Source organism: Marasmius oreades, chromosome 11 (genome assembly GCF_018924745.1).
Source record: "Marasmius oreades isolate 03SP1 chromosome 11, whole genome shotgun sequence".
Taxonomy (NCBI): Eukaryota; Fungi; Basidiomycota; class Agaricomycetes; order Agaricales; family Marasmiaceae; genus Marasmius; species Marasmius oreades.
The window spans coordinates 1460667-1478537 of record NC_057333.1 but is presented as its reverse complement, the minus strand read 5'-3'; the positions used below and the strand labels follow the sequence as shown (position 1 = coordinate 1478537).

At 45.0% G+C, this 17871-nt stretch overlaps 2 protein-coding genes across 2 annotated transcripts; both read right to left on the bottom strand.

The window, feature by feature from the left end:
- Positions 1-10866: 10866 nt before the first annotated feature.
- Positions 10867-11247, bottom strand: E1B28_003289 (uncharacterized protein; the record flags this gene model as incomplete). The annotated part of the gene is made up of 1 exon (XM_043160261.1): positions 10867-11247. The coding sequence occupies one exon, from the start codon at positions 11245-11247 to the stop codon at positions 10867-10869; it is 381 nt and encodes a 126-aa protein (XP_043002217.1).
- Positions 11248-11447: 200 nt separating this feature from the next.
- E1B28_003288 (uncharacterized protein) lies at positions 11448-11976 on the bottom strand (the record flags this gene model as incomplete). Its single annotated transcript, XM_043160260.1, has 3 exons — positions 11448-11557; positions 11636-11704; positions 11769-11976. The coding sequence occupies 3 exons, from the start codon at positions 11974-11976 to the stop codon at positions 11448-11450; spliced, it is 387 nt and encodes a 128-aa protein (XP_043002216.1).
- Positions 11977-17871: the final 5895 nt, after the last annotated feature.

Sequence of the window (17871 nt, the reverse complement as noted above, 5' to 3'; positions counted from 1 at the left end):
GTCCAACCATGTGTCATCATTGCTAATGGCAGTCTCTCCTTCAGCTAAACGTCTTCTTGAGAGGGCATCAGGTCCTTTAAATCTAGTGGCTGGAACATGAACCAGTTATAAGGGCAACCCTGCTAGAGGTGGAAGAATGATCACACAGGTCTAGCAGAGGGGAATCCAAAGTATATTAGGCAGCCACAGCTAAAACATATCCAAAATGCGCACCTAGCAGAGGGGAATCCAAAGAGAAAAGACTAAGGAATCCCTCTGACCAAGCACTACTATATCTAGCTAGTCACATGTCCATGTGTCCATATATATCCAGTACAGTGCATGAAGGGAAAGAGAAAGAAGAGAAAGTAAAGTGGGAACGATAAATGCTATAGACGTGAAAATGGGAGTATATACCTTTCGAATGTGCGCAATCATACTGTAAAGACCGTTTGTTGATACCATACGAACTGCAGGTGCAATAAAGGAAAGAAATCTAAAATGCGTAACTCGGTGAGATAAGAACATGGAAAGTCAAGGGGATGTAACAAGGCGTATCTGTGTGGGATCCATAGTCACAGGGTGCAGCTAGGTCATGTTTTATGTGCTCTCTTGAACTGTGCAAGCTGTGTGTCGATTGATGTCCGGGGGCAGATCCTATAAGACAAACAAGTGCACAGCTCCGAACTAGAGATCCAAAATTGACCAAGTCCACCAAAGCAGGTTGTCCCCTTACAGTCAAATATGTTTGACTGGGGGTGTTCCCTTATGAACGTCATTCTCGAATGCCTCTTGGATGGAGTGTTTATTGAGTTTTGCTGGCTTTTTTTCAGTGATGACATGGGTGTCCTGAAGAAGAATCAAGGTATGATGAGATAAAGGGAAAGGGATGAAATGAGGGGAAGGACCCACTCATATATAATCACAAGCGTTGGGTAATATTCTTGTCGTTTGGTCAAATCTGTTGCACAAAGAATTGAGGTCTAATATTACCTTAGAACTGTAAAGTACCCGACCCACCGGTGAACATCTGTGATTACCTATTGTCATATTAAGGCTCGCTTCCATAATCAAATCATGCAAGATGTCATTCATCATAGTCTGGAAAGTGGCAGGGGAGTTGGTGAGACCAAAATACATCACCAGGGGTTCAAACAGACCGCGGTTGGTACGAAAAGCCGCTTTCCATTCATCACCCTGTTTGATGCGAATGTTGTTAAAGCCCCATCTGACATCCAGCTTAGTGGAGTACCGCGCTCCAGAGAGCTTGTTGATCAACTCATCAATCAAAGGAAGTGGGTAACGATTCTTCACAGTGATAGAGTTGAGCATGCGATAATCCTGCACAAAGCGGAGTTTACCATCCTTCTTCTTGACAAAGAAGACTGGTGAAGCCATAGGGGACTTTGATGGGTGGATGCGACCAGTGGAGAGTGCAAAGATAGGAAAAGAATTAGGACAAAGAGGTGACAAAAGGAGATCAAATTCTGGGGAACTCTCCTACTAAGTACCTTGAATCATGTTTGTTTAACGTCACCTTTAAATACATTAAATTCAGCCTTGATGATGGTAATCTCGCTTACAGGTGGTTCACCTGGGACGAACTAGTTCAATTCCCTGGCTTATAATTGTACACTTACACTAAAATATATTTTCCTGAGTTGTGCACACAAAGGAATTGCCAAATTTTGAGAGTTAAGCTATAGTTCATACACATACAAGGGACAAATACATAGTGAAGGGATTGGAATAGAAGAAATAGATTATTCTGAGGTGCAGAGGGTGGCTGTGATGCAGCAGGATGCTGGGGAACACCTGGAGTGGACATCCTATTCAACAGCTCATTTAACACACTCTCAACTCTCTGATTCCTTAGATCTGCCATTTGTAGAGCCTGTTCCAAGCCCAAAATGCGCTGTTCAAGGTCCTGAGATGAGTGGTGAGCTTGATCTTCCATGATCTCTTAATCAGCAGGAATAGATGAGGGGGACAGGCTGGTAGGAATAGGGGAAGAGGGGGCTGTTGCAGCTGGAGTGGATGGCTGCAAAAACCCAGTCTTGAGAGGGAGAGTCTTTTCTTCTATAAGGGCAACCCTACTAGAAGTGGAACAATAATCACACAGGTCTAGCAGAGGGGAATCCAAAGTATATTAGGCAGCCATAGCTAAAACATATCCAAAATGCGCACCTAGCAGAGGGGAATCCAAAGAGAAAAGACTAAGGAATCCCTCTGACCAAGCACTGCTATATCTAGCTAGTCACATGTCCATGTCCATATATATCCAGTACAGTGCATGAAGGGAAAGAGAAAGAAGAGAAAGTAAAGTGGGAACGATAAATGCTATAGACGTGAAAATGGGAGTATATTGACAAGCGATAAAAGTAACCCCATGGAAACGAGCTACAATGACTGGATGTAAGGGTGCAAGGTCTGGAGGTGTAGGTGTGACTATACCTCAACAGTGAATGATAGTAAGAGATGAAAGATGATGATCAGTGCTAATGGGCGCTGGGAATGATATATCAACCTCTATCCTCAAGAACAAACCAACCTATCAGTGCTATGTGTAGCACTAACAAATCAATCAATCCTCAACAATATAGCTATCCCAGTTGTGAAGAGTCTATCACCACTCAACACCCCAGAAGAATTGCAAGGGTGGAAATGCTTGTCAAAGGGTACGCTTCTTATCTCAAAAAGGGTAATACTAAAGACTATAGAAAGCTACCTCTTAGTTACAGCTATCTGTGCTATGCACTTCAACAACTAGGGGTTTTGTGGTAGGATTGCTTTGTGTCCAGTGGACTTAGAATGAAGAGTGGAAAGCTCAGGGTCCTCTGTGGACTATGAAACTCAATACGAAGACTGTTCTCTGAATATCTCTGAAGGTCTCTGAACTGTTCTCTGAATTGTTTGCTCTTATCCAATCTCTTGTCCAATCACTGATTTAACAGGGCAAATCTAATCTCTATTTGGAGGCTACGTGCGGGCAGTTGCTCCAAAACTTTCCTACACACTGGCAGTACTTGCTTGCCTTAACTACAGATACAGGCCTGATATATACAATTTTCTACACTAGCTTACAAATTGTCTTTGGGCTTGGCTGCCCATGCTGGGTTCTTGCAGGTGATGCTATCTAGCTGCATTCTCACTCGCTAGTATCGCTAGCATATGCCTCTAACTTCGTAGCTCTTTCCGCCAGGCATCTGCACATGGACAGTCTGGAAGAGTCTAGTTCTTAACGTCACTGGTCTCTATTCATTGGTTAGTCTCTTAGCGAGAACTCGTATGGTTCGGTGCATGGAATCTGATCCTCAATCCTATCAGAGAGCGCTAGCTCTCTCTGACCTGTCCGAAGACAGTCTCTCTCTGATGCTTGCATATGTTTGGACACCTCTCTGATCGCTCACACTTGACTTCATCTTGTCCTTGGTCTTGGGTGTGTGTTTTACTTCTTTCCGTAGCATCTGCTCGGTCTGTATGAACCGCTAGTGCTCAACACTTCGGCACGCCTTTCTCTAAGTCTGTCTTTGTTTGAGAGCACTCACTCTCTCTCTTCAGGAGTCTGTTTAAGACTTTATCCTTCTTAGCTACAAGTCCAGTACTGAAGCATAAGCCTCAACCTAATATCCCTTAATTGCTTTGTGCATAATAGAGTACAGAGAGTGGTCTTTCTGAATAGTGACCGCTCGCGTAGTGTCTTACCGTTTTCAGACAGCCTTACAGTTTTCAGGCTAGCTCTACGGGATGCTCTCTAGCTGTTTCTCAGCTGTACTAGTGTACTCTACTAGCGGCCATAAGCTTTAACTAGCAGCTCAGGCTCACTCTAGTTCTCATACAATGTCTATATCGTTCCAAAGCACTTAGTTGTAAGGGGACAACCTGCTTTGATGGACTTGGTCAATTTTGGATCTCTAGTTCGGAGCTGTGCACTTGTTTGGCTTATAGGATCTGCCCCCGGACATCAATCAACACACGGCTTGCACGGTTCAAGAGAGTACATAAAACATGACCTAGCTGCACACTGTGACTATGGATCCCACACAGATACGCCTTGTTATATCCCCTTGACTTTCCATGTTCTTATCTCACCGAGTTACGCATTTTAGATTTCTTTCCTTTATTGCACCTGCAGTTCGTATGGTATCAACAAACGGTCTTTACGGTATGATTGCGCACATTTGAAAGGTATATACTCCCATTTTCACGTCTATAGAATTTATCGTTCCCACTTTACTTTCTCTTCTTTCTCTTTCCCTTCATGCACTGTACTGGATATATATGGACATGGACATGTGACTAGCTAGATATAGCAGTGCTTGGTCAGAGGGATTCCTTAGTCTTTTCTCTTTGGATTCCCCTCTGCTAGGTGCGCATTTTGGATATGTTTTAGCTATGGCTGCCTAATATACTTTGGATTCCCCTCTGCTAGACCTGTGTGATCATTCTTCCACCTCTAGCAGGGTTGCCCTTATAGAGAGTCTGGATGAAGGGTGCCTGGGTTTACTTGGAGGTAGCGCTGCAAGTCACTTAGATTGTACCAATGAGCCATGGTGTGGTTCTTGGTATAATGCACAACCTTTTCCAACAACTCGTGAAACTCCTGACCAGTACACTCTACACGCACTTGGCTGAGGTCAATGGTTCCATAGTTCGATAGATATTCAAGCTGAGAAAGAAAAGGATTCATAGGAAGAAAAAGAAGGTGGGGGGGAAGGAAAGGAATGAGGGAACGTAAAAGAGAGAAGTTGTTTTAATGGGATTCAATAGTAGATGATAGTCCATTATGGAGTTGCTATGACTAGGAAAAATGAGGTTGATGAATCTGTTGGGAATTTACAGCAGTGGCCTGGGAACAGTTGGTGCTTGTTTTCTCAATTTTCATGTTCCCCTAGCCACACTGTCTTCATGAACCAATGGTCGCATTGAATGTACGGCATTAGTCTGTAGGCGGCCATGGAAACAGCCAATTCAGCCCCATCTAATTCCCTGAGTTTATAGGCTTCTCCTCAGGTCCGGCGAATGACTTTAAAAGGCCCAAGATAGTGTGGTTGTTCCTTCATTCCAATGTTTGATCAGCCTCTGAATTGCATACTAACACTAACTCGCCAGAATGATATTCCTTAGGAATGAGTCTTTTTGCAAACCGTTTTTCGAAATGTGATTTGGAAGAAAATCTGCTGGCTTTGAGAACTTTGGCTGCTTTAGTGATATCCTGTGGGTGTTGGTGGAGCTGCCTCATCCTTAACGTAAGAAGATCCTCTGTTGTCATACCAACATAAAATCCTTCAACCAAAAATGTGGCCTCAAATAGATCAAACAGAAGTAAAGGTTCTGTAGCATGGAGCAGATGATATGGAGAAAAACCTGTAGATCAGTGAATTGTGATTGATCTGCAAACACTGCTTCAGAAAGTTGCTGGGGCCATTGTGATAACCAAGTCTCGCATGCCTTGAGTATCGCTTCTCTCAATGTAAAATGACCACACTCAACTACTCCATTTGCATGTTTGTTGTAGGGTGAAATTCGGACTTGTGGCACTCCTAAGCGCTTCATGAGACTATCAAAGGCACCTTTGACTTCTGATCCATTGTCAGTCACCACTTGGTGGGGAGTTCCATATCTGCAGTAAATTTGTTCCCAAAAGAATCTTGCCAGACTCTCTGAGTCAATACTGGTTAGAGCTTGGGCTTCACAAACTCCTGAAAGATCATCTCTGGCGGCTGCAATATACCGATATCCTCCTGCTGGTGGCATATACATCACATCAATGTAAATCTTTCCAAACAAAGCAACTGGAATTGACACTGTAGGAGGCTTTTCAAATCTCTTGAGACTTCTAATTTGGCATTCATGACAAGATTTGATATGGTGTTCCACATTGTTTCATAAATGTGGCCAATAGAATCGACTGCGGAGTAAATCATAAACTGCCTGCACTCCCTTGTGCCCTAAATGATTGTGTGCCAATGTAAGAATTTTAAGGCGCTTTTAAAGACGATCTCCATGCATGTGATATCAGTGAGCTTGTTTAAGAAACCTCTTCTTATCTGCCACTACAGGAAAGTAAGGTGTCTCAAGAGTCTGCAGGAAATGACATACTTGCTGCAGCCATTTTTCCTGTGTTTCCCTGGAAAGCCATACCACTGAGGGAAGTTCGAGTGCATGATACAAAACCCAATGTTTTATGGTGTGAGGAGGACTCTCTTCTGAACTCCAGTTGAATAAAGCCACTCTGTCCAACCATGTGTCATCATTGCTAATGGCAGTCTCTCCTTCAGCTAAACGTCTTCTTGAGAGGGCATCAGGTCCTTTAAATCTAGTGGCTGGAACATGAACCAGTTATAAGGGCAACCCTGCTAGAGGTGGAAGAATGATCACACAGGTCTAGCAGAGGGGAATCCAAAGTATATTAGGCAGCCACAGCTAAAACATATCCAAAATGCGCACCTAGCAGAGGGGAATCCAAAGAGAAAAGACTAAGGAATCCCTCTGACCAAGCACTACTATATCTAGCTAGTCACATGTCCATGTGTCCATATATATCCAGTACAGTGCATGAAGGGAAAGAGAAAGAAGAGAAAGTAAAGTGGGAACGATAAATGCTATAGACGTGAAAATGGGAGTATATACCTTTCGAATGTGCGCAATCATACTGTAAAGACCGTTTGTTGATACCATACGAACTGCAGGTGCAATAAAGGAAAGAAATCTAAAATGCGTAACTCGGTGAGATAAGAACATGGAAAGTCAAGGGGATGTAACAAGGCGTATCTGTGTGGGATCCATAGTCACAGGGTGCAGCTAGGTCATGTTTTATGTGCTCTCTTGAACTGTGCAAGCTGTGTGTCGATTGATGTCCGGGGGCAGATCCTATAAGACAAACAAGTGCACAGCTCCGAACTAGAGATCCAAAATTGACCAAGTCCACCAAAGCAGGTTGTCCCCTTACACCAGTTCAAAGTCGAACAAAAGGATGCCCTGAATCCAATGATTGATTGCTGCGTTGGGTTGTAAATTGGGTTCCTTAATCATTCCACGAATATACTTGGCATCCACTTCTACCCTGAGGCATTTCACTCCTACTAAATAAATTCTCCAATGTCGAAGGGCTCTGTATAATCCAAACAACTCCAACTTGGGCTGTGAATAGCGGGATTCACTTTCGCTCATGGGAATGGATCCATAACATGCTGGAATCTTTCTTCCTTGTTCATCCAATTGGGATAAAACCATTCCTGTACCTTCTTTACTTGAGTCCATAGATAGAATGACAATTCGGTCGCAGTTATAGTCAATGGGTTTCATTGCAGGAGCGGATGATATGGCCTTCTTAATCTGGTCAAAGGCTTTCTGCTGATTTTCTCCCCATTGGAATGGTACGTCCCTGTGATACAATTTAGTAAGAGGCCTGATGATCATGGAATAGTCTCTTATCCAGATCCTTACTGATCCACATAATCCTAAGAATTGGCAAACGTGCTTGGAGTCCTCCAGAATGGGCCAACTCAATATTTTATCTGCTCATCCCTGGTCAGGAATTCATCCTTGATTGTTGCATCTTTATCCCAAGATCAGGGCTTCAGGTCTGCACACCTGAGCCTTGTGACCAGAGAATGTAGCTCCAGCGCATTTGACTCGGTGCATGATATGGTGTACATCATTGGCATGTTCCCAAATAAAATGCTGTATTCCTGGATTCTCTGCTAGGCGCTCGGGTTCTCCCTGGTTGTCCAAATATTGACTCTTTGGTCCTTTAATAGCCAAGTCATCGATAAAAATATTGGCCACTTCAGGAAGATCTTCTTGCAAAACAAAGGCCATACACTTTTGAAACTCGGCAGAAGAGTTGGTAAATCCAGTGGGAAGGGAGGTGATTTGGAGTAGTCCCATGGGAGTCATAAAAGCAGTGAGTTCTCTGCTAGATTCATCTATTTTCCGGGCATCAAATCCCCAGAACAGGTCAAACACTGAATAACATTGTCTTTCCACAAAGCCTTCAATGAAGTTATCAATGATTGGTAGCATTCCTGTGTCCTGTACGGTCACTTTGTTTAAAGGCTGGAGATCGTGGACTATTCATAATTTTCAATTCTTCTTAAGGACACAAAACCACATTGATCGGTAAGATAATACACTGGGTTCATATACTCCAGCGTCAATCTTGAGTTTCAAGACCTCATTCACCTTGTCCTGGATTCCTGGAGGTATAGGAATATTGCAATACTACCAAGGTTGGTGCAGAATTGTCAGAATAACATATGGTGAAAAATATGAGTCTTTGAGAGTTCTCTGTTCTATGTCTTCAAAAGCAAAAAAAAAGCCTCCTGGTTTATGGATACCACATGTTGGAATAACTTTTCTTCGTCTGGTAACAAGAATCCAGTTGGGTTTAAGTCCAATATTTTAAGGTGTTCATGGTCTAGACGTGAAGTTGGCTGAAATTCTGGTGGATCATAAGGTAAGGGTGGTAGGGAAATCAAAGGGTCCTCTGGGATGGTTCACCGCACTCGACTTTCTGGTGGCATGATGGTGGAAACAGGTCTAACCTTTTGAGCTACATGTTTGTATGCTGTATAGGAGAGGGATGGTTCAGTGGATTCCAGTTCACCATCAAGAGTAGTGGGGAAAACCACATATTCATCAATCTTCCTCCAATGTAAAACCCTCTGTTTTAAGAACTGCTTCTGGTAATCCTTCTACTACATGGTCCCCGTTAGTCCAATTTAACTTAACTGTGTGATCCGGTGGGATATTCTCCATTTTCTTGGTCAGCAGTATCAACAATTGAGATGGAACTCCACAAACTTTCCCAAATTTTCGGTTTTTCCCAAGTCCAAGATCCCCGATATCGTGATATAAATCGGAAAAAACCTTAAAGATGCATATTTGTACAATTTTAACACTTATGAGTTATAAATTATGGGATTAATAGGACTAGAGTGAGCCCGCACTTCTAGTTAAAGCATGAGCCTCTACAAGAGACTTTATCCGTACAAACTGTACAAAATTAGGAAAGATGAGAGACTTTGCTGAAGTTCAGAAAACTGTATGAACTTCGGAAAGCAGCCATTTAAAAACCTTCGTTCTTTTATTGGAAGGCCTCATCTTACTCCTGGAATGCTCATAGCGAACATAGGGATTTTATTATACACTTTATTGAAACTTCAACGAAGTCTGGTTGGACTGCTCGGATATATGGAATTCTCGGATATAGGATCCAAACAAAGATAAAGGAAGGAACATCCGATTCTCATGAATGGAAAACAGAAAGAATAGGAATTTCTCGGAAAACCAAGGAAACACGGACTTCAGCGAAGTGCACATGGTATTTGATTTCAAGAGAGAAACCTTGAGGACAGGGCCTAGGATCGAGGCTAGATCTTCTCCAAAAGGAATAGAACAGGAACAGGAAGAATGGATACACCTGAAACAGGGACCCGTTCCCTAGGAAAAACAGGAGAATGCGGATATGTTGGGTACTTCGGCGAAGTCAAGTCCCTACATTGCAACCAGGAAACAAGGAACAAATATTCAGTTTAATATTCGATTTGGCACTTCAGCATATAAAACTCTTGTATTATACCTGATTAAGTGAGTTTCTATTCGACTGAAAGGGATTTCATTATGATTTACCAGTTTCACATACATTTTGGACTTTTACTATTATTTATTAGAAAAACCGTATATAAGGTGGGCAGGAAAGAGGGATTTTCCCTAGCAACCTACAAGAGAAGACGCAGTTCACCTACTAGGATTCACTCGAGATTTGACCTTTGCCCCAGTCTTCACTGAAGTTGGTGTTCTGTGTTTGGAAAGATAGATTTAGATTATTGCAATTGAATTTGGTATTGGCATATTGTCTTGAAATTGAACTCTGGATATTGAAGTCAATTTGGACTTATATTGAACTTGGATTGCTATTGTCTAGTTTGGATATTGAACTTGGAACCGAACTTCGGCAAAGACTTGTAAAGCTTTGTTGAAAAGTCAGATATTGAATTTTGGGATTTGTGAATCATATTGTCACTCTTGTAGTGAAAGAACCTTGATTGAAACTTCTATAAAACCAAAGACCCCACATATTCTATCTTTCTTGGTGCCTCTTAGTGAAAACTAAAGCCTTAAGAATACCAACCTCCACCCCTTACACTTGTGTATACTCTTCTTGGCGTGGTTTTGGTTTGCGCACTTCATGCTTGAGGTGTGTTTGTTAGCCATATTTAGTGGTGTTACACAGCGTCATTACCGAGTTAGTATGAACCCGGCAAAGTGCACTCTTCCTTCGAGGAAGTCCAATGTAAAGACATGACAGCATTGGCATGGGTTGTTTTTCAACTCCAACATGAGTTTGTTGGTGATCAGTCAGCATGAGATAGGCAGAAAGTAATATCATTCCAGATGATACTAGTAACATGCCTAAAACAACAACACAAGTAGTAGCAACAGTGGTGGTAAAGGAATGTAGGAGTTGGATAAACTGGTGAAAGCCGTTATAGGTAAGGATAGTTATAGTTAGTTCACGGAAATTCAGAATGGTAATGTTTGAAGTAAGACTTGAGCTTGGGTGAGCCAGTCTTGGAACTCTTGCCATTGATTCTCTATCATCTCCTCGAATTCTCAAACACACAAAGCCACTCTCTATCGCATCTATCCTCCACTGGTGAGTGTACTGGTAGGAAAAGGTCTTTCGAGCATCTGACGATCCCTGACGTTGAAATCGTACGGGTCTGGGTGGTGGTAGTTGCTGGTAATTCTGACAGATTTTCAATTATTATCTCTATATGAAATAAATATTGATTATCAAAAAGTTTTATGGTTAGGATTTTTTTTAGGTTTTGCCATGACGGGATCCCAGACATTGATCCGAAGATTATCCTCAGTGCGTCAGATGTGCCACTGGGCAACGACCTTGCAGGCGTAGTCACGGTAGGCAGTGAACAGTGGCTGGAAATCGTGCTTGGCCAGGATCATGTCAAACAGGCACTGGAACATGTCTGCAATTGCACCAGCTAGACCTTTGTCCTTCTCGCCCCGGATGTCATAGAACTCTTGGACAGCTAATGGGAAGTGGCAAGAGATTGCGTAGAAGTCACCAATCTCAATGCGGGAATCCAGGATATTGTCGAGGCGCTTGTGATAGCTCTTCGAATCACCAGTGACCAACGCAGTAGCCACAATGGCAGGCAAGAACCAGCCAAGGGAGATAAAATAGTCCCAGTGGTGACACCGTAGCCCTTCCAGCACCCACAAGGGGATGAAGGTCATTCTCGTTGATGGCGCCACAGCTTGGCCCTCTCTCAGATCCTGGGGGGTGCGATGCTTGCGTTTGCAATCTCTGCTCTGACTGCGGGAGCTCTCACTGCCCAAACTAGAGCCACTGCTGTCCAAATGACGACGGTGTCTGCGGCTGTGCTGGGGCCTCGAGTGACCATGGCCACAGTCACGGCTATGGGATCTGTAACGCTTCAATCAGTGATGCGATCTGGAGCAATGGCAGAGAGCACAGTCAGCCTGGATTTGGGGTTGTACAGTGCCCTGTCCAATGTGACTTTGGCCAGCAGAGGAACCCCCAAAGCTAAGCGCGAGGGGAACACAAACGCAGAAAACGCAGGTCAGCAAGATGAGGTCCAGAGGTAAACCCAACGAGACCCACCTATGGACACAGCAGGGTGCGCCCTGAACCCACCCAGTGTAGGATCCCCCAATGCAGAGGTGTGAGCCACTAGGTTTGAGTCGAAATGCGAAAAATTAGCGAAGCGCGATCGCACGGCGAGGGTGGAGCATACCATTCGTAACAGAACACAGACCCGGATGTGTAGAGGGGCCCGCCAACTGCGAGTCTCTGAGAGGCGCTTTCCCTTTGTCCATGAGCATGAGAGGGGGTTCAAGAGGAGCGCAGGAGATCGCTGGGACGTTGTCAACGTCATCTCGAAGAGTCACTGGTTGTATGCGCCCCGGTGACTCGAGGGTAGAGGAAGAGGGAGCGCTAGCCATCGCAGGTGGACAGACGGGTTCCAGCACGGGGCTACTGACCTACGCATACAGGTGGGTGACATCAACCACACCGTCGTCCCCAGATCCATCACCCACAGGCATTGCTGTCCTCACAGCTGCAGAGGGGGTGTCAGGGGCGCCAGCGATTGGCACGTCGCCATCACTGTCTCTGTCACTGTCATCGAAGCATCAATTGGGTCAGAAGCGACACTGCCCCCCTCCACACCAGAGTTGTGGCATCGGTGGTGTGTTCCGTCTCGTGCTGGAAGTAGTCGAGGTGTTCAAGGTTTGGCGGGAGCTCTGCAGCGACCATCGATCTTAGGGGGGTGGCCTGAGGTCCTCATTCTGGTTCAAGACAGAGAAGGACGAAGAAGAGTCAAGAATAAAGGAATGCAGAGGCAGAAATGAAGTTGAAACTTCTCAGATACCGACTTGAGAAACAAGAACAATGCTTGGTTTCGCAAGTCACGTCATGGAGTGAAGGAAAGAAGCAACTGGTCATGTGAACAGTTGCTTCTCGCGAAACGTCGTGTTCGGGCCTCTGGGCCATACACCACCTGGTAGGAGGATGAGGGGAAGGGGTGGACTTGGCAGGAACAGGAGCTGAGGGAACAGGATTTTGTAACAGGAAGGTGCCCCCAGGGCAAGGAACACACATTCAGGGTACATGTAACCTTGCTTGTGCTCCAGGAGAGAGGTCCCAAAATTCGGCACGAAACGGTGAGGGATGGCAGTATGTCATGGGCTTTGGGCGACGTGGTGCAGTGATCTTCGGCAGACAACATTTCTGGTAGTGGTGTTTCGAAGCTGGCTGCGCTGACACATTCGGCAACTTCAAGGAAGGGGTTTGTTGGAAGGTGTGAGATTGGTAATGACGGGTATAGATGTTCCTTCCTGGTGGTTGAGCCAGTGAAGGCAAAGGAGGCGGTTGATAAGCCAAACTCTTCCCCAGAGCCAGCTGAGGTCAAGTTGGTGAATGACGTAGAGGCAGGTGAGATGGTGGCTGTGGGTACATAGGATATGAGTGAAGAGACGTAGACGAGAGCAAGACAGAATGTATGCAAACACCAGGTTTGCGAGGGCGAGGTATGAGAGGGGGTGGTAGAGATGGGGGGTCCCTGACCAGCAAGGAGAGGTCCAGTGTCCTGCACTGTCAAAGGGGCTCAGAAGGTAGTCATAGTGGCTTGGGTTGGAACGGCTACTCAGATTCTCCATGAGCTGCAGTTTGCGGGGGAACAATTAACCACAAACCTTGGGTTATCAGACACGGCTGGTTGACCAGCAACCTTTGACAATGAAGAATGAAGCTAAAAAATTGAAAGTGGGAGAGCAGGCAAGTTGTCATGAACTCACCGTACTCCGAGTACTCCTCCATAGTACTTCACGTGTTATCACAACCCCTTCCGCCTTCGCGCTTGATCATTTCGATCCTTGCGATCGTTATCTCTTCCACCCCTTCGGCCCCTTACCGTTGAGCACTCTGTCCGACTTGCAATCGCCATAGACCATCGTAGATAGAGAGGCCCCTGCCCCTCAACTCCTTACCCCTTAAGTAGTGTAGTATATAAGTACTCCAAGTGTACAGTAGAACTTCACTCTTGTCTGGTCAATCCTACCTAGGAGTCATTCCTTTTTCCCCTTCAATTGTCAGCTCACCTCATCCAAGGATCGACTCCTGACAATAGACAAGAGTACCCCAGGGGTGACCTGACCTTTTCTACTCTTACCAACCTTTAGTTTGGAAACCTCCCACCCTGATCACTGTGCATATGTCTGCCACCTTAGATCACGACACCCACATGAATCCCAACGTCTCCCAACACGCTGGACCGGCTCTCCCCGATCCAGAAGTCCTCGCTCAAGGAACCAAAGAATGGTTCCAGGGTCTTAACGCACAACAGCAGGATAGGGAACTCAATGTCAACATCTGGCGACAACTTAGTCAGTTGAATTCCCAAAACAAAGTCATTGCTAGGTTACTCAAGAAGAGTCATAGCCGGAGTAATGAGAAATCATCTGCTACAAAGCCCAAAGCATTCAACGGAACCCCCAAAGGCATTGATCCCTTCTTTGCCCAGCTCTACATTTATTTCCAGAGAAATCCAGAGAAGTACGCTGTGGACCATGCAAAGGTCCTCGAAACCCTTGCCCATATGACCGACGGAGTACTGCCTCCTAAATGGGCAGCTAATAAAATCCGAGAAATCGAGAACGGACGGTGGCCAGCGTCATTCAATGACCTAAAGGCAGAAATCCGTCAAGATTTCGCTGGTGGTGACCAGAAGGATATAGCACAGAGGAAGCTCCATAGCCTGGTCCAGAAACCTAACAAGTTGGCTAATCAATTCTTCCTCGAGTTTGAGGAGTACCGAGCCGAGTCTGGGCTTGAAGAAGAGGGACTCCTCATGCTTTTAAAAATGAATCTCAAACCATTCCTCATTAGCCGTATCTATGCCATGGATCCTATGCCACAGACCTATGACAAATGGAAGGAAGCAGCAATTCAGTTCGACCTTCAGGAGCACAGTGCACAGACTCTGAGAGCGGAGCATAATGTGCGTACTCTGGCAGCCAAACCTACAGCAGCAGTACCCCGGAGTACCAACAATCCTTTCCGGAATCAGGTATCAACGGTACCCACTGTGTCAACTGCGACCTCGGGACCTGCAAAAGCTAAAACAGGAACTGGTATAACCTTTGGAGGTCAAGGACAACCTATGGAAATCGATCGAGCCCATGCTCGTCCTAACGCTTGGAATGCAAACCGTCAGTGTTACAACTGTCAAGAAGTCGGCCACCTTGCGCGGGACTGTCCTCATCCCAGGGTTAATCGCATGTCTCAATTTCTTAACGAAATCCAGTCGTTTAGTACTGCAGAGAAAGTGGAGTTCAGGAAAATTGGAGAGGAGGTGGGTTTTTAAAACCCCTTAGGAAGAAAGATATGCCACCTAAGGGATCCTTTGTCTGTAAATCCAATAACAATCGGTTCAGTGTTTTAACGAACGAGAGTGACTTGGTAAAAGACGAAGACATATCAGAAAAACCCATACCCAACTTATCGCCAAAAGCAAAAAGGGACGGAGTACCTTGGTGAGAACCTGCTCGAGTACTCCCTAAAACTAGTAATTGTGAACTCCCTTACCCCGCATCAAAGAAGGATGCCTATTGGATCTATTGGAATTTGTGTCACAATGAGGGAAAGGGACGACATCTCCTAAAGAAATGGTCGCATGAAAGCAGGATGTCCGAAGTCGACAACGACTTAATACGCGATATTCTCTGGATGACAATCCAAGATGCACTTTTGACCATTAAACAGCTAAAAGAATCTGTTTGATGGATCCAGAAGATTCAAGGAGATTCTGTGTTAGTGCTGATGACTCTGGAGACCCTTAACTCGCACAAAGGACTTGTTACTGAAGCCCTCCTCGATTGTGGAGCCACTGGTTGCTACATCAATAAGGCGTTTGCAATGGACAAAGGCCTTGAATTGAATGAGTTAGCTTGGCCAATCCCTGTCTATAACGCTGATGGTACTCCTAATCGTGCAGGCAGGATTTCCCACACAGCCAAACTTCAAATTACGATCCAGGACCACACTGAAGTCACCACATTTGCTGTAACCGATACGGGAAAAAGCGATGTGATCATAGGGTATAACTGGCTTCGGCATCATAACCCAACAGTGGACTGGAAGAAGGGGACCCTTCAGTTTAATCAATGCCCGCCAGAGTGTAAACGTCGCCAAATGTGGCAAATATGGAAGGAAGAAGATACTGAAGATATCGAAAAGGAGGATCAAATCTTCATGACACAAATCCGCTTCGAAGACGAGAAAGCGGAACAGATTCGCGCAGCAAGGAGCATAGCGGTGGAACTAGCTGCCCAGTACGCGCAGGAACAAGGGAAAAAGACTATAGAAGAAATGGTACCCCCAGAGTACCTTGAAAAATACCGCTTGGTATTTGAAAAAGGAGATTTCGACTCCTTACCCGAGCGAAGGAAGTGGGACCATGCCATTGAACTCAAGGAAGGCTCAGAACCCTTCAAGAGTAAACTGTATCCACTGTCAGCAGAGGAACAGAAGGAACTCGACGTGTTTATAGAAGAACACCTGAAGACCAGACATATTCGCCCATCCAAGTCCCCCATATCCTCGCCCTTTTTCTTTGTAAAAAAGAAAGATGGAAAATTGGGTCCAGTACAGGACTACCGCAAACTGAACGCAATGACGATCAAGAATCAGTACCCCATTCCCCTCATCTCCGACATACTCTATAAACTCCAGAATGCCAAGATTTTCACAAAATTAGATGTACGATGGGGATACAATAATATCAGGATTAAAGAAGGGGATGAACAAAAGGCAGCGTTTGTGACCAACCGGGGCCTTTTCAAGCCCCTGGTGATGTTCTTTGGCCTAACAAACTCCCCCACAACCTTCCAAACTATGATGAACGAAATCTTTGCAGATCTCGTTATCACTGGAAAGGTTATTGTTTACATGGACGATATCCTGATCTTCAGTGAAGACATGGACTCGCACAGAGAGATGGTGGACGAGGTACTCCGCATTCTACAGGAGCATAACCTATACCTCAAACTGGAAAAGTGCGAATTCCATAAAGCTGAAGTTGAGTACCTGGGTTTAATCATTGGGAATGGCCATCTACGTATGGATCCTGTGAAGGTTGACGGAATAAGAAAGTGGGAAATGCCCGAATGCATGAAGGATGTCCAAAGCTTTCTAGGCTTCACGAATTTCTACCAAAAGTTTATTTGTGGGTACTCCAACCTCTCCCAACCCTTGAACGACTTGACAAAAATTTTTTCTCAGTAAACTGCAAGGACTCTTAAGTCCTAATGTCCCTAGTCAACTATGGCAGTATATATCCTGCGACTTGATCACCAAACTCCTGGAGGCTCATGGGTACACTGCTATACTGGTAGTGGTTGATCGACTTAGTAAGAGAGTACGTGCCGTACCCACTTATGACAAAGTTGATACTGAAGGAATTGTGAAGCTCTTCCTTGATCGGGTTTGGAGAGATTTCAGTCTCCCAGAATGGGTGATCAGCGATTGGGGTACGGTGTTTATCTCCAAGTTCTTGAAGGCGCTGTATAATATCCTTGTTACATCCATGCCGGACCGATCCGGACCGACGTGACAATCACTTACTCCACTTACCTTAATCTCCGTACTACCTATTAAAGCCTAGACCATCGGCTTGGGAGTCGGCAGTCCGAATGCGGATCCGACTATTGAATCCGTCTTGGACCTTGTACATTTCTATCCTATATAAGATGTACAACTTAGTAGTTACATTCTTTAGAATTAAACTCGACTCTGGTTTCCCAGTGACCTGGTCTAAGGCAGCTCGACTCAGGAAGCCATTGTCCAATAACTTCGGCTACTGTCAAGACTCCGTCATTCTCTTCAACCTCCTCCACTCTCCTCGTCGCTCTCCGACATGCTCCGATCAACTCCGTTTCTTCCCTCTCTTCATCTTAGATCATTCCTCTTTTAGTATATCCTTCCGTACATATCTTATATCTTATCTTATCGCTTCTCCCTTCAGTTCCGTTCGGTTCTGAGTCATTCCGCACGTCCTTAACAGTAGTTTAATTCTTTTTCTTGAGTCGAAATGTTGTTCACTCCGGACGACGTCTCTGATCAGTTCAAGATCTTCGATTCTATGTTTTCTTCCCGTCCTACTCCGATTACGACCCATGTCGGGTCTCATCTTCGTATATCCCATCTTCAAGTTCCCAGTTCTTCACGAAGGGTCAGTAGCGTTTATGCTTCTGATTCCAACGACCTATACAATACTTTACTATCTCCGAGCAAACTCCAAGGTACCGTTAATTGTCCCCGACGCTCTTCCAGCAATCGCA